General features: G+C 26.6%; 2 protein-coding genes across 2 annotated transcripts; both read right to left on the reverse strand.

Moving 5' to 3' along the window:
* Positions 1-519: 519 nt before the first annotated feature.
* LOC124927321 lies at positions 520-2,991 on the reverse strand. Its single transcript, XM_047467719.1, has 9 exons — positions 2,905-2,991; positions 2,645-2,764; positions 2,204-2,545; positions 1,753-2,105; positions 1,579-1,678; positions 1,443-1,505; positions 1,283-1,375; positions 1,058-1,198; positions 520-989 (listed from the first exon to the last, which is right to left on the reverse strand). The coding sequence occupies exons 3-9, from the start codon at positions 2,537-2,539 to the stop codon at positions 714-716; spliced, it is 1,362 nt and encodes a 453-aa protein (XP_047323675.1). The 5' UTR covers positions 2,540-2,545; positions 2,645-2,764; positions 2,905-2,991; the 3' UTR covers positions 520-713.
* A 13,703-nt stretch (positions 2,992-16,694) lies between these two features.
* On the reverse strand, positions 16,695-17,157 carry LOC124924953 (agamous-like MADS-box protein AGL62). The gene is made up of 2 exons (XM_047464934.1): positions 17,029-17,157; positions 16,695-16,970 (listed from the first exon to the last, which is right to left on the reverse strand). Exons 1-2 carry the CDS (start codon positions 17,155-17,157, stop codon positions 16,695-16,697), a joined length of 405 nt encoding a protein of 134 aa, XP_047320890.1.
* Positions 17,158-17,401: the final 244 nt, after the last annotated feature.

The following is a 17,401-nucleotide window of genomic DNA, read 5'->3' on the forward strand; positions in this document are numbered from 1 at the left end:
AAGAAAGAAAAACACATACTCAACAAAAGAAAATTATAAAGGGTTAACGGATCTACTTTTGATCAATTCAGATCGATCCGATTTGACAGGTTTATTAATCAGGTTAAACGGGTCGACCTGATTTTGACCCGAACCAAAAAAACATTACCATAACCTGATTTTTTCTTGTTTGGATCGTATTTTTGGTCGAATCCAAAATCGTTAGCACTAAGTACCAGGACTCATGTCATGGATTCGAGTTTTGAATTACCACTTTTTTTTTTCTATAGTTAAGAAATATATATAAAATAAATGAGCTTCTATAACAAAAAATTATATATATATATATATATATATATATATATATATATATATATATATATATATATATATATATTGCTTTCATTTTACAATCAGAATAAAATAAAAACAGAGCAACAATTTATATTTGAAAAAATATTTACAATATAAAACCCAAAACACAAACCAAATACATCTAAAATAGCAAACTCTTTATTAATTATTATTGAGACATTTACTCAATTTAGTTCTCTCAAAAATTTAAGTTTATGAAATACACCCATCATCACATCATTTATTGATCACAAGTTATAGGATGAATGACAAACTTAGAGATAAACACTGTAGATAGCAAGTCCAAGTTTGATCACCATTCATCCATCCATCCCCTTCTCAAGAACAAACAAACAAACACACAATTGAACATGTTTGTGTCACTTTACCAATTCCTTGGCTATCAAATATCGGAAGTCATAATTATGACTCATCCATTCAATCTTCTTCATCCGCTTTCCCTCATCCGACAAAAATGGTTTGATCATATCCACCAATGCTCTGGCCGACATCTGTGCATCTCTAGCAAATGAGTAGACAATCTTCGGTAGAATTATCTTTTGTTTCTTTTCTACAATTACTATGTTTGTCCGAATGTAGTCCTCCTTCGCTGCTTCAAGTTCCTCAAACACCTTATCCGGAGTGAACACACGAACCTAAAGACAGAAAGTGCAATATATAAGTGTCTCACTAAATTTGTACATGTGTTTAATTTAAATCATACCATAGGATCAGAATGGCTTCCAGAACACAGCGCAAAATACAACCGATGTTCTTCTTGTTGAACCGCGTAGTGTCTCAAGACATGATGTTCACTACCACCCTTGGATTTTGTCCTCAAATTGAACAAAGATGGAAGCCAGTACTAGAAATTTAAAAGACTATATGTTAGTTCAATGAATAAAGAAGTTAAAATAAATTCAAAATATGCAGAGTCTCGTAAATTTACTGTTTGTCCTTGGCGTTTATTCAATCGACAACCCAATATCAAATTTTGTATCATCTCTATGCTTATGGCATGGCCTCCAACTATATAAGCAGCCTGCAAATTAAAGATCAATTATTTTACTTATAGTAGATAGATCGATAATTTATTCAAAAGAACTCGCCTTTAGGACCAAGGATGTCTTCCTCCTGAGATTACCATATGGAATCCCATAAACAATATAAGCCTGGAAAATCATACAAAAAATTGATGAAATTCTGTTATATAAAATCTGTAAAATAAAGATAGAGACATATTACATGCATGATAAGAGCATTGTGCACATTAATCCAAAATGCTAGTTTCTCTTCGTATCTCATGATTTTAGCATCGACTCGTTCCAATCGAGAAACAAGCAACCTGCATTAAACAATTCATTCAAGAAAACAATAATATATGTTCACTGTCAAATAAGGAAGAAAAGGGATTCTCACTTGAAACTCCATAGCATATGCTTTACAGTTTTAAGCCTTGGGTTATCTCTGTAATTGAACTGCATAACCACTACTGAGTTGAGGGAGCTGGAGGATCGACTTAATGACATTTGTGATATGCATTCTGTGTGATCATAATTGTCCTCATGAGGAGAAGAATCCGTTTCTGAGAAGAATGAAGCTTGAGGAGAATCACGAGCGAAGAAATGAGGATCGGAGGCTAGTTCACAGTATATAGCAGAAATGAGTTTGATCATTTCCTCGGAGATCCAGTTTGGCGTCTCTGAAACTTGATTGAGATAACCACTTCTTGCAGAAAGACTTGAACTAGTACCATCATCATCATCAGAATTCTGATATTCATTTCAAGGACAATTATATGTTTGGTCTTATAATAACAAAAAACTGCACATTAATATGATCTTATAGATATTGATATAGCTGAGATTACCTCCAGCATTGACAATGGAAATGAATGGTATGGATCTACTCCAGTCAATGTTGAATGACAACGATTAATTCCTGAATTCATAACCTTCTTGCTATGAACAGAGCTTTGATCATCTGGAAGGACGAAGATGGGATCATTCTCGTGTTCTTCTTTGAGATTGCTTGGGATATGACAATGATCATTCCAGCAAACTTCTGAAGAAGACCGTCTATGCGATGATTTCAGTTCTAAAGTGGGGACATTTTGATCAAATGTTTCTCGATAAAGTGATAACAAGTGTTTCTCCAAATAGACAACTTGTGATTCTAAATCTGATATCTCCTTCATCAGATCCATAACAGGCTATTATGAAAAAAAGATTGAAGAACATATATTAGGATACCCAGAATCTTAACCAAATAAAGAATTTTTTTACCAACTTTAGTATTTTCAGACAAGAACCTTTGTAATTGGATTTTGATCATTTTCATTATCAGTTGAGAAAGATGTAGAAGTGAATGCCTTCTCTAGCGCAGACCGAACAAGGAGTTGATCCTCTAATTGTTTCTCAAGCTGACAAATCTTCATATAGAAACACATACATCTAATTAATTGTTTGTCCATCATTTGAAAAACAAAACACAATTTGGATGATAATTCTGAACTGATCAGCCTAAAGATTGCAATCTAAAACAAATAACCAAACATATATATATATATACCTCTTGTGTCAAACATTTAGCATCCTCCGAATTTAACTTCTTCTTGAGTAAATCACCAATCTTTACTTCATTCACATCCTAGTATGAAACAAATTAACTAAAGGATTTAAATGATGTTACAAATATGAATAAAAAATCATGTTAACTTCAATAGGAGATATCCTGTTCACACCATTGTTAACTAATTTGGGATTAAGAAAGAAGCTTCTTACCAAGTTGCTATGACCTTTCATGGCTCCAATTAGTTTGGGCAGTTCTCTGTAGAAAATGTTAAAGAGTTAAAATTGGAAGTAAAGAAATGGGTTAAAAATATATATATATAAGTAAATAACTAATCACCTTTTAGAGAGCCTTTGAAAGGAAGATTTGAATTCGACGAACTTCATCAGATTTAAGAGATGGTGAACCAACCTTAAAGTAGCTTTGGGAAGACACATTAAATGCATGCAAAGTAATTCCAAAGGAAAAAAAGAAAAGAAAAGACAACAGAAGAGACTGTCTTTGTGTCTGTCTGTCTGCAGATGAAAGAAAGAAACAAAGAGAAAATACAAAAAGCATTAAATTTTTAGGGCAGAATTCTTTGTGCTTTAATGCAAATGAGTAGTAATGGCCAGATGAAGTAGATAAAGACTAGTCATGATCCTCCTTCCTCCTCCTTCTCATTGGAAAGCTGAAACTGGGATTTACTGCTTCCAGAAATTAAATTGCTATAGAGATATTTGTGAAAAATGATTCATCATGTGACTATTCAGTCAGTCAGTCACCTTTGGCGTTTTTGCAAGATGGGGTTTTTCACTTCTCTTGGCGCCTTTTCATGGACAGATGACAGATCCCCATGAATGGGATTTGAAGATTATTGCTCAAGAAACAGGGGAATTTATAAATATATGTTATTTCAGGGGAGTGGATTGGACACGGTTGGAAGAAGACTTTATAAAGATAAAAGAGAGAGAAAGTGGAGCAGAGAACTTTTCTCCTTCATTGAATTGATAGAGACGCAAGATTAAGACTGTAAGGATTCGATGCATCTTTTGTTAGTTTGTTTCTCATCTTTATTATAAATTGATTTACTTTTTTTTTAAATGGTTCATGTATTTAAGAACAGTGCAATGGATAACATATAAAAATATTTAATAATATTTAATAGATTATATATATACTTTGAGAAAAACAATTAACTTCTGTATTGATAGACTTTCAAAACAAAACTCGAAACTTCAAAATATTAATATTAATGAATCCGAAAAAGGAAATGGAAGAAGTAAATAAAAGAAAAAGATGGGTGGACCACTAAATCAAAATGGTTTTGAATTTTTTGGTACTTTAGTGGAAGTCTTGTTGAAAAATTACCCACAAAACAATTCATTTTAGATTAAGAAAATAGTGGCATACGATTACACTATGTCACATTGTCACCAGACTTAGTCTATTAATGGTTCAAACGGTTGTAATATATTTTTTCTTTTATCTTAGATTTAACAAATTAACTCAATGACTGATGACATCATTATTACGTATTTTTCCTCACTTTAGCTATATGTTTTATTAAATAATTAGCCCAAGTCATTTTATTTTATGATATAATAATACAAAAAAAATTGATATATTTGTAACCCACTAAAAACATTTCAGTTGAATAGAGTATTGCCTAAATAAATGTAGGAATTAAGTTTGATTTTTATTAAAACATTTTAGTTTAAATGTGGATTATCATAATAAAATATTATGTTAAGCAAATATATTTATATATTGATAAAAATAAAAGGGTAAGTAGGGGAGGATGTTAGGAATGTCATCACCAATTTATAATAGGGATAGGACACTATGATATTTGTATTAAGATCCTCATCGAATACTAACAAAATTAAAATTAAAAAATTAAACTTGTATTTATAATGTTATAAATATCTGTATTTTCATAATTTTTGTTTGTATAAATATATAAAAAGTATAAATCAATATAGAATTTATTAAGTTATGTATATTATAAATTAAATTTATTACTTCTGTTGTCTATAATTGTTACTCATGTATTATGTAGAGATTTTCTAAACTCGGATGTTTGTTCACATAATATTTTTAAAACAGAAACGAAAAATGTTAAATTCATTATTCACCATAGTTTTTCTTATTGACGCGAATTTATTAGGTTATTTAAGAAATTGGAATCGAATGAATTGGATACATGGTCGGTTGATTAAGACGAGTCTATTTTGGCGGTCAATTGCAAACCTAAGGGCTAACCTACCTCATGATATTGTGAATCTACTAATGCTTGAAAAATCACAAATATAAATCATTTTATGATTCATTTTTGAAATATTTCAGTCTTTTTGGCACTTTGTCAAAAAATTTTTAGATAAAATCAAGTAATTTACAAAATATATTGTGATCTACACAATTTTTTAAAAAAAAGTTTTAACTTTTATTTACACTGATCTAATCCAAAGTCACGCGTCTAATAATATATATAAGAAAAATGGAATGTGTGATCCTAATTCAATTAAGAAGAAGAAAGTTTATTATTGTTAATTTTTTTAATAGAAATATTAATTAATTTAGATAATATATTTAAATAATAATACGTATATTTTCAATAAATAAAAAAACATTAAAAACGACTACCCCTCCTATTCCTTATTATCCCAAGTCCCAACCCGCAAAACTAGTTGATTAGGTAATACATTTTTTAAATTACAGATTTAATTTTATGATGAAGATTATTTAATTTATAAAATATATTTAAATCAACCCGTAATACTTGTGAAATATTCATATCCGAACGCAATTTTCATTTTACTACTCAATCCCGACTCCGAACCCGACGGGTAGTGAAATACTCATTTTCGAACCTAATTTTTATTTGACTAACCGATCCAGACTTCGAACCCGACATGTATATCTATTTCTATCCACATACTCAATACGTCGGGTATCCAATTCCCGACAAGTGACCATTACCCAATTAAAATTTATAAGATTATATAAATTGAAGAAAAAGAAACACAACTTTAATAAATAATTTAAAATTAGTAATATTAAAATGTTAAAAATATAAATAAAAACATTATATATATATATATATATATTTGTTTTTATAGATGTTGAAAAAAATAAACTAGAGTCCATTCTAAAAAACTAGAGTGAAAGAAAAAATATAATAAAAATTAAGAAAAATAGATATTGATTATTATGAATAATGAGAGACATGTAATATGTTTGTTTATAAAATAAAATTTGAAGTCAGAAGAATTATATAAGAGAAATATTTTTTTGAGAATATAAAAAAATTAAAGTTGAAATATAGTGTATTTATGACATGTTTGAAGTAAAGTGTGGATAAGACTAAATTAAATGGTGTATTTATGATATATTTGTAATGACAAAATATTTAAAAAGTCAATATTATACTTTAATAAAAAAAAATTAATTTTAATAATAATATAGTCGGATATCAGATTTGAGTTTCGCACACTTTTCATTCCCGACCGAATACCTTTTTTCCCCTCTTTGCCCGACTCTGACCTTTCCTCCTTTTGCCCGACCTTGAACCCGAACCCTAGGTATCGGAGCATACATATACCATGTCATATCTAAGTAGGTATCTTAATTAATTTATTTATAAAAATATATAAATAATGGTATACCCCTGTACAAGACTACATCAGTGAAACAAATTAAAATCAATTAAGAAACATTACTAAGTATAAATAAATAAACAATTAAAAAAGTATATTTTGTAACATTATTAAATGTAAATAAATATTTTAAATGTAAAACAAAAATAATTGCAATTCAATACTAATCTTTGTTTTTTATTTTTATATTTTATAATTGATTTGCTGTTATTATTACTTAAATATATCATACATGAGCTTGTTTGTTAAATGTTAATTGTTATTGATTGCCGTAACCGAGAAGATCTACTAGAAGGATGAAGCCCACTTTGAAATATTTATTTATCTTTTTTAGGTATAAATGTTATATTATTCTTTATTTTTTTTAAACTTAATTTAATACAATATTTTTTTTATCTAATTAAAAATGAAAAAGACAAAACTTATCTTTACTGAGTATCGTTTTATTTATAATTTTTCGTTATTGTTTTAAGGCCGCCCCAATCCGTAATATTTGAATAATTTATTATTAAATGAGAGTGAATCGCTTCACATTTCATAAATTAACGAGTATTCCAAATATTTTTTAAATAAGATTGTAAGGATTTGATGTAATATTTTTTTTTTCTTTACTTACACATTTATTACAATCTCATTTTATAATAAATCTTTATGAAAAATATCAACAAAAGTCATCTTACAATAAATTAAGGCAAATATTGAAACACGGCATCACAAGTCCAAGGCTTCAAAGTGACATGAACGCAAAAATGGTATATTAAAATAAAAATAAAATAAAACTGTAAGATGAAGGGGGTGGGTAGAGTGTGCACAGATTATGTTAGTTTAAATGAATTGAGGGAGTAAAAATCTTAATTATAATTAAAACCGTTTTAAATTAAATTGAATAAAATAGATCAGTCATACAATAATATAAAAATAAAATTTAAATTTATATGTTAGATTATATACGCAAATGTAAATAGAAAGAGATAATCTATATATAATGATGCTTAATTTTTAAAGTGTCTGGATTGTCGGGTCGAAAGTTGTGGTTAATTTGGATATATATGTGAAGTAAATGGATACTTGGGTCGGATTGTGGGTTGACCCGCCCATATATACTTAAAACGGTTACAAATAAAATTTAAAATGTTATAATATGTGTATTTCGAACTTACAACCTAATAAAACAAATACAACTCTTTTTAACCAACTAGACTAATAACACTTTATATTTTAAATTCAACACCAAATTTGATGAATGCGGAATATTTTAACAATATAAGCTCAATTTTTTAACTAACTAATGTATAATATGAATTAAATATTTGATTGACCAAAGTGAAAGTGTAAGGTCACGAGATGAGAAGTTCATTTAAAAAAATATGTGAGAACATAAGTTGTTTTACCGAAGTAAATAAAATGTGAAATGGGAGCGTTCTATTTTTATTCGTGAGAATTTTAAACATTAAATACATATTATTTTTTTATTATTAAATTTATTTTAATTATATTTTTATCCGTGTGCATAACACAAAATTTTTTCTAGTAATATATAGTAATGAGCAAATGTATATTTGTATATAATAATTAGATACTAATAAGATCATTGAATTGAAAATATGGTAAATTATCATGTTGGAAAGACTCATATTTAATGGTTGACAGCTAGTAGACTCTAGGGTGTAAACGAGTCAAGTCGAGCCGAGTACCATACTACTCGATCTCGACTCGAATTATATTATAAATACTCGAATTCGAACTCGATCGAGTAGAAAAATGTATACTCGAACTCGACTCAATTTCAATTCGAACTACTCAACTCGAACTCGAAAACTCGAAAATTAAAATTTTTAATTAAAATTATATTTTATAACTAAATAATATTTCAAACATAATATAATATATATTTAACAAACTACACATATATAATCACAATATTATTTAAAAATAAAAAATATAAATTGCATAATATAATTTAAAGATAATCATTCAATCACAAACATCTCATTTAGAAATTACAAAGGAAACGTTAATCATAAATATTAAAGATTTGGCAATATAATGCATTAGTCATATGGTGATCTTCAAATTTTACAAGATTCGAAATATGAAAAAATGAAAGGATGAAGATAATGAAAAAATTATTTCGTTAATATTAAAATCCAAAAAATAGATCCTTCAAAGTTTTTTGATAAAGAAAGAATAGGAAAGATGAAGAAAAGAGAAAAGATAGAGAATTTTGAAAATGAAAAGAGAAGAGAGATAAAGAGATTTGACGGAATGAGAATGGAAGGAGAAGAGAAAGATAAGTTTGGTTGATCGGAATGGAAGAAGGTGAATTAGTTCTCTTCTATAAGAAAATAGAATGAGAAATATGTGGTTTATACTTAGAGAAGAACTAATTTGAAGCTTACATACCTTCTTGAAATATTTATCGTTTCTCCTTTTTTTTCACAAAAATTAGAATTCTAGATTGATTGTTCTCATTTATAAGACTTCATGAAGTATAGGCCTAAAGAAGTTTAGACTGAAAAGTTTAGTAACGTATTCTTATAAAATTATTTCAAAATATTTGTTAAACATATTGTGTGTGCGGGGTTAGAATTAGTTATATATGTCAACCGGTTAAAATTTCAATTCAAGTATAAATTTCTTTGATAAACGAGGTTACCTTTCAAGTTGATCCAATTTTTTAAAAACAAAACATGACCAAATTGTTAAAAGCTCGAATTTACTTTTAAAATTGTATGATTTTAGATAAAATTAACGAATCTAATTTTAAAAAATGTGGCCACAGGAGGGTTAAACACATGGCCCGCAAACACATTTAACAAGCGCAGAACTTGTCGCTTGACGGACTCGAACCCAAAACTTATAAAAGAGGCTGGGGATATTCATCAATCATCACTTTATTTCCGCTAGGCTAGAAAAGGAGATATTCGGTCAAATTTTAAATAAACTCTTAAATAAATAACTTACAATTTTAAATTTTGATAATATATAGTTCTACGAATTTATAAATAATTTCAATTTTACGATTTTATTTTATATTAAAAATAATTTTTATAAATATTTTTTTTGTTTATTCAAATAAATAAATTAATATAATTAATTTTAGTATTATTTTATTATTATTAAATTTATATTTAAATATATAGATTTTTTAATTAGTTAATTAGGTATAAAATTCTTAATTATATATATATATATATAATATATATAACTAATATTTTTTAAATTAAACTCTTACGCTTTAAATAAATTTTAAATTTTTTTAAGTACACTTTCAATTTTGACATCTCTAGACTATATAATCATAATAAATACCCAATCTTTTATTTTTATATTCAAAATAAATTGGCACATATATATGATGTTAAATACTTAATTCTTATATTTGTTTAGAATGGTAGGCCGTGACTACATTTTTTAATTATGTTTTATATTTAATAATTAGTCAGTTTAAACATAACTTAAGTTTAATTGGTTGTGATTAAATTATTCTTTTAACATTTAGATTAGGGCCGGATAATAAATGTTAGGGCCGGATAATTCAGATTTTGACAGATCAATCGTTCGGATAATTTTGTAAACCCTAACTAGCTCTATCTAATAGTTATTTTATTATTATTATTATATTTGATTAAAAGTAACCAAAAGTTCAATATATAAAAAAAAAATTATTTATTTTATTGATGCCAAACAAACAAAGTATTATTTTGCGAGAATAAAAATCCCAACTAGAAGCCGCGGCGGCGAGGACGTCGACGAAAACCGTACAATGCACTAATTCCGGCAATATCATCAGGATGTAAGTTTCTTTTGATCACCCCACTTCGCAAATATGGCCACATTACGTACAGCAGAATAAACATTACTATATATGACTAAGACCAAGGACGTGTCCTAGCTCATATATGTACCACAACTGATTCCATGTCCACTTTCCCAGGCACTGCTCCGACCACCCAAGGAGTTTCTGCGTTTAAATGGAGCTAGCACTCCCTCAGGCGGATGAAAACCATGAACGAAAGATATTCCTTCTCTCCCTTCGAATGGGTGATCATCCCCGTGGTCGCAAGTAACAAAAACTTATTTTAACTAGTAAAATATCCTACTACATTGTAAGGAAAAAAATATAAATAAAGTTTTTATATGATATTTAATTTAATATATTTATATATATATATATATAATGAAAGAAAATATTTATATAAAATTAAATAATATATATTTATATTAAAAGAAAATATATATACATGAACTTACAATATTTTAATTTTTTTTATTTATATAAGAATATTTATTACATAAATAAATGAATTTATATGAACTCAATATTCTTATATAAATATAAACATGAACTTACACTATTTTAATTTTTTTATTAATTTTATAAGTTTTGTTCTTTTTAATGTTAAAGAATAAAAATTTTTAATATAAATTTAGTGGTGTTCTGCAAAACGTGTTCATAACAATCATTAAGAGATACTAAATCGTTGGAAGAAGTTAAATTTAACCTCTTCAACAAAAAACGCTGTCACCCTCCTTTACACCAAGTTTAGACAAAGACTTCTATACCCACATGCTTCTAAGACGTGCTGAAATCTTCCTTTTAAATCTATGTAATTATAATGAAAAGTGATCAGTTATGTTTACATGTTGTGTAAATGAAAGTTAAGATTTTAATTCCATTTAGGCCATCTGGTCCAGATCGTCCATTAGAGTCATTCCATATCATCTTCATCTGCAAAATGTGTTTTCATAACTCAATCATTAAGAATATACAAAATCGTTGGAAGAAGAAAAACCTAAATTTAACCTCTCCAACAAAAACGGTGTCACCTCCTTTACACCAAAATTTAGACCGAGAGTAACTACCATAAACCAGATGACAAAAAATGTGTAAGGATTCAGAGTAGTTCTTCCTATTTGTCTCTTCTTTTTATTATTAGTTTAATATACATCAGAACAGAGCTGAGGAAAGCAATGTAAATTGCAAGAATCATGGAGTACTGCTCATTCATGTGCCCTTATAAGGTCTCAATAGAGTATCATAAATTTTCAAATCTAATATATTGACGAAGTATTCTGTTAATTGTTACAGCAAAGTAAGCAAGTTACCAGATAATTGTATGATGAGAACCTTTACATTCCTAGTTCATAAACATACTATACTCAGCGTCTGCGGATCGAAAATTGTTCATCTAATGTATGATAGTGTCTCGCCCGTCCAAAATCATAAATAAAATGAATAGGTGAGAAACGGAAAAGTAAAAGAAGGAATATGTAAGAGAAATTTTTTTTTTACAAATATTTATATTGGTTTTCTCTTATTTATGTTTAATACTCATTAATTTATTATTTATTAAATTTAACGTTTTTCTCTTATTTATGTTTAATTTTTTATTTATTAAATTGAACGTTTTTTTATATTAAGATAAAATAATAAAAATAATAATTAGGAAAGAGAAATTAGTAAAATAAAATAAAAATTAATTAATAAAGATAAATTAATAATTATGGTAATTATGATAAGAGAGAAACATTTATAAAATATTAAAAAAATATAATAAGCCTATATGAGCTGTGATGAGAGCGTGGATATCACCCTCCATTTATTTTATTAAGCATCATCATTATATATATATATAGATATAGATATGGCTTCCAAAATATCATAAATTCTTACAAAATTGAACGGCACACCCTGAGATGCCCATCTACGAAGCGAAGAAGATTGAATGATATCAATAATGGATGGCTCCGTTATGGGTGGTATGGCCCATGTTAGGTATACACTAGAAAACGTTGTTCTTCCAAGCACAAAATACGAATCACCTTTAAAGGGGGTCCCGAACTAACTTTACCCCGTCCTTCATCATGAAACTTCCACTAACCAAATTAGGGAAGCCATACTGAGGATTCACCATTAGTGACAAAGTTTTCTCGTCTAAAATTACTGAAACATTGAGATTAAAAAATTGTAGAAATTTCTTAACGGCTTTTTCCATACCTTGATCATCAAGACATTGAAGTCATGCTTTTGGACCTTGGAGGGATCGAAATAACCTTATTTGGAAATATAATTTCTGACTTGATCAAGTCCCTCAACTTTGTCACATTTTTTAGAGCCCAATAAATGTTTAACAAATTTGGAGGCTAATAATGTTTTACCATTAAAAGATGATGCCTCCACAACTAGAAACAAGGCAAAGACAAAGACCAACGAGAGAATACATGTTTTTTCCTTCATGTTTGTCATTTGATTTGGGAGTTCTTGATTTTGTTTCAATGCATTTTATACACATTTTTTTATCAAAAGATTGTTTTAATCTTAAGTATAAACTTTATTTAGGACACAATTAGAATAAAAAAAAATGTGAAGGGATAATTATTACTAAAATTTCACCCCTAAAAAATTGTATTTGATCAATTAAGGGTATATATATATATAATTTAACTTAAGTCTTTTTAACTATTGTTTATTGTTTATTGTTTATGGACTAGTGTGGTAACAGACAAATTCTGAAAAATATTAACTAGTTTGACTTTTTTTTTTTTTTTTTAGAATCTCTTATTTATTTTCTAACCACATTCATTGTTTAATGAACAAATAAATAATTATTGTAACGAGTTTAAGCTCAATACAAAATATTACTTATAAAAAACAAATTGTATCATAATCTTGTAAAAATTATAATAATTTGGTACTAATTCAAGGGTGAAATTTTTTTACTGATATTATAGGTATATCAAAATTACCGTACCGTAATATATCGAAAATATCGATTTTTAAGGTATACAAAAAAAGGTAAGGTATGGTACTGATACCGAAATTATTGGTACGGCTAAGGTATGAGATTTTTAAAGTTTTGGTATCTCGAGATATACCGATATACAGAAATAGTATTTATAAATTAAAATATTATATATATATATATATATATATATAATATTTATAACGAAATAATTAAATAGATTTGATATTAATTTAATTATAAAAATATAATTTTTAAATAATATCAAAAATAATTATACCGAAATATTATTTAATATATGCGATCTCTATGAGATTAAAAAAAAATCCAACAAAACATTAAATCTTCGCATGGTGGATAGGAAGTGAAATTTGGTATTCAATCATTCAATTGTTGCCAAAGATGTTTTTGTAATCTCATAACGGTTGTTAGTGAGTCTGCTTTCAATTTGGGTAAAAGGATAATGGTTTGCACAAATGATTGACTAAAAAAAAGAATTAAACTTATGAAATTATCCTAATGATGAACTTGAATTGCTTAAGAAAATTTAAAAAATTAAAATTCACTGAATTGTATTATTAATTTATAAAACAAATTTGTAGATACAAATATGATTAAGACCATTATGAATTTTACTCTCTCATCTATTTTAGTCTAACTTGAAGATTATACTTATATTTATTTTTGTTAATTTCATTTTTTTTACTAACTTTAATTTTTAACATTTGTTAGTTTTTACGAATGTTGAATTTTAAAACGAATATTTTAATTTATAATAAATATTTTTTTCGAACTCGAAAACTCAAAAATTAAAATTTATAATTAAAATTATATTTTATAACTAAATAATATTTCAAACATAATATAATATATATTTAACAAACTACATATATAATCACAATATTATTTTAAAATAAAAAATATAAATTGCATAATATAATTTAAAGATAATTATTAAATCACAAACATCTCATTTAGAAATTCCAAATGAAATGTTCATCATAAATATTAAAAGTTTGGCAATATAATAACATTAGTCATTTGGTGATCTTCAAATTTTACAGGATTCAAAATATGAAATAGTGAAGGGATGAAGATAATAAAAAAATGGTTCCGTTAATATCAGAATCCAAAAAATAAATGCTTCAAAAGTTTTTTGATAAAGAAAGAATATGAAAGATGAAGAAAAGAGAAAAGATAGAGAAGTTTGAAAATGAAAAGAGAAGAGAGATAAAGAGATTTGACGGTACGAGAATGAAAGGAGAAGAGAAAGATAATTAAGTTTGGTTGTTCGGAATGGAAGAAGTGAAAACGAGAATGGAGGGAGAAAAAGAAAAAGATGAGTTTGATTGTTTAAAAATGGAAGGAGGAGAGACATATGATTTGAGAATGAAAATGACATAAGGAAATTAATTTTTTTTATATATATTTATATATAGATATAGATATAATATATTATATATATATATATATGGAAATAGATATAATATATATAATATATAACGAGATACTCGCGAGCTACTCGATCAACAAATGTAAAACTCGAGCTCGAGCTCAATTTTATAATCGACTTACTCGACTTGAGCTCGGTTAAATCGAGTTCGAGTCGAACTTTGACCGAGCTATTTACGAACATCTTGACTCGTTTACACAATTACACCTCTAGTAAACTCTTTTTACTTTACTTTTGTGGAGAACACCACATCATTTCATATTAAGTAAGATCTTCTAGTATTGAAAAATAATATATATATATATATATATATATATATATTCATAAAAATAATTAATAGATTAAAAATATTATTACAAAGTATAATAAGTAATCATATTAATTTTTGATTTTACAAAGCTTAGTTTTATTGTAACTAGACTACTCTCTTATTTATTTATTTATAAAATTACATAGATATTTAAAATAAAAATTAAAAATTAAAATAACTGTGTTAAATATATTAGTTAGTTTAAAATATCATTATATATATATATATATATATATATATATATATAACATTATAAATTAAAATAATTAATATATAAAAATATAGTATTATTAATGATTTTGTTTGATATTTGAGGTATAAATATATATATAACTCATTATTTTAGTTAAATGGTGAATATATAGGTGTTCTTAAGATATTAAATAAGATGAATTCATTCTTATTTAAAACACTTTTTCTTGACATTTTTATATATTTTAAATAATTGATACATATTTTTTATTTTAATAATTTTTATTATTATTTTAAAAATATATATTATTTAAAAATATATTATTAAATAAAAAACAAAAATATTCAATAAAAATAAGTAAAAAATGTTGAAAATTTTAATCTAAAATGAAAAATATATTTAACTATATTAACTATTAAAGTTAGTTAAAATTATATTTTATACTTATTTATAGAACAATTAAAATATTCTTATAAAATTTATTAAAAATAATATCAATTATCCTTAAGTTAACATGGAAGAAATACATGAGACAAATTGACATAGCATAACAAGTAGAAGGCAACAGCATTAACAATATTTTTTGAATTACTAAGAAACTTATACAAATTATGTAATAAAAAGAAGTAGAACACTAAAAATATATGTGCACATTTAAAAGAACCTTTGGTTCCCTCATCTCACCTCCCCATTCATGTATTCTTCTTCCGAATCCTCTTTGATATTTTATTCAAACCTTTAATATACATTCAAGAATTCAATCACCCATAAATAAAGTGACAGAATTCCGAAATTCGAGTTGGGTTGATCTTGAAAAATACTTTGGGTAGTTTATAAAAATAACAAAAAAATTATGAATAAAATGAGGGTAAATAAATATAAGTTTTGTCATTTTTTAAATTATATTAAAAAAAAAACAATGTATTAAATTAAAAAATATATAAAATTAGAGGTAATATCAAACTTGTACATTAAAAAAATAATAATTTAGGCTATATAAATATACTAATCATTTATAAAAACGAGCTAATAATAACATTTTTTATCAAAAAAAAATTGATGGATCATAAATTAAAACTAAGATGAGTTTCAAAAATATATAAAAAAGAAAAACTAAATGAATTTTTATTTATAAAGAATTAGGGAGTGATGTGACTTTACTACCTTAGAAACAAAAACAAAAAAATTTGAGGTGGCCTTTTATTGGTTGGGCTTAATCCCAATTCATCCATAATTGTTATTATTATATATTAATCAAACTTGGATGAATTATTTTAAATATTAGACAAATAAAAAAAAACAGTGTAAATTAATAATAAAAAAAAAAACAACCTTTTGTCAAAATAAATACATTTTCAAACCAATAAGTTTTTAGAAATAATTAAAACATGAAAGTACATCAAAACAAATAAAGTTTCTCGCCTCCAAACATGATCACAAAATTTCAACATCAATGCCAAACCAACTCAATTGGGTTGGAAAACATATTTTGAGCGACAAGGGTCTTCACATTTTCCAAGGATCCTTTGAGATGTTTAAGTTGTTCACAAGTCATCTCTTCAATTGATCTTTCCCACCACCTATGTTCCTTCCCAGCTTGCAAGGCTTGAACAATCGACTTTCCGCGCCGCTTCTCGACTTCTAGTAATTCATGGACCTCCAAAACCCGAGCATTTAATTCACTTATGTTGGATATCTTGTGAGCCTCCATTAGTTGTTGGGTCTCCTGAGAAAGCCCCAACGAGGAGGAAGAGCCATGAGTACCAAAGACCAAATGAGAATACCTTCCTCCTTGGAGAAAATATAATGAACATCATCTCGGCTCCACAAAGTGTAGTAAGTTCATTAGATTTTTTGAACAATCGGGTCTTTCTTCTGGAAAATGTCACCCGAAGGTTGCTCTCGATCTCCATTTTGGTCATGGTGGTTTATTTACGCCATTTATTACTTATTCCCGGCATGACTATTTACAAATTCAACAGGTGAAATGAAATATGTAAAGGAAATATACTAGGTTTGTGTATGTATAGATTAGAAAAGATCTATTTATAATTTGAAGTATGAAAGATTAAAAGGCTACCAATTATATCTTTTAGTAGATGGAAAAATATCCACATTGTATAGCTCAATTTTTTTACTAAATTTATGAATTGATCT

The sequence above is a fragment of the Impatiens glandulifera genome, chromosome 2 (assembly GCF_907164915.1).
Source record: "Impatiens glandulifera chromosome 2, dImpGla2.1, whole genome shotgun sequence".
Classification (NCBI taxonomy): domain Eukaryota; kingdom Viridiplantae; phylum Streptophyta; class Magnoliopsida; order Ericales; family Balsaminaceae; genus Impatiens; species Impatiens glandulifera.

What these genes read in the sequence shown, in the direction of transcription:
- LOC124927321 (XM_047467719.1), bottom strand. Translation starts at nt 2,539, where the DNA reads ATGGATCTGATGAAGGAGATATCAGATTTAGAATCACAAGTTGTCTAT. An exon ending in TTCCATTGTCAATGCTGGAG is followed by an intron (nt 2,106 to 2,203) that starts GTAATCTCAGCT and finishes AATGAATATCAG; the next exon opens with AATTCTGATGATGATGATGG. An exon ending in CATATGCTATGGAGTTTCAA is followed by an intron (nt 1,679 to 1,752) that starts GTGAGAATCCCT and finishes TGTTTAATGCAG; the next exon opens with GTTGCTTGTTTCTCGATTGG.
- LOC124924953 (XM_047464934.1), bottom strand. Translation starts at nt 17,157, where the DNA reads ATGGAGATCGAGAGCAACCTTCGGGTGACATTTTCCAGAAGAAAGACC. An exon ending in TATTTTCTCCAAGGAGGAAG is followed by an intron (nt 16,971 to 17,028) that starts GTATTCTCATTT and finishes GGGCTTTCTCAG; the next exon opens with GAGACCCAACAACTAATGGA.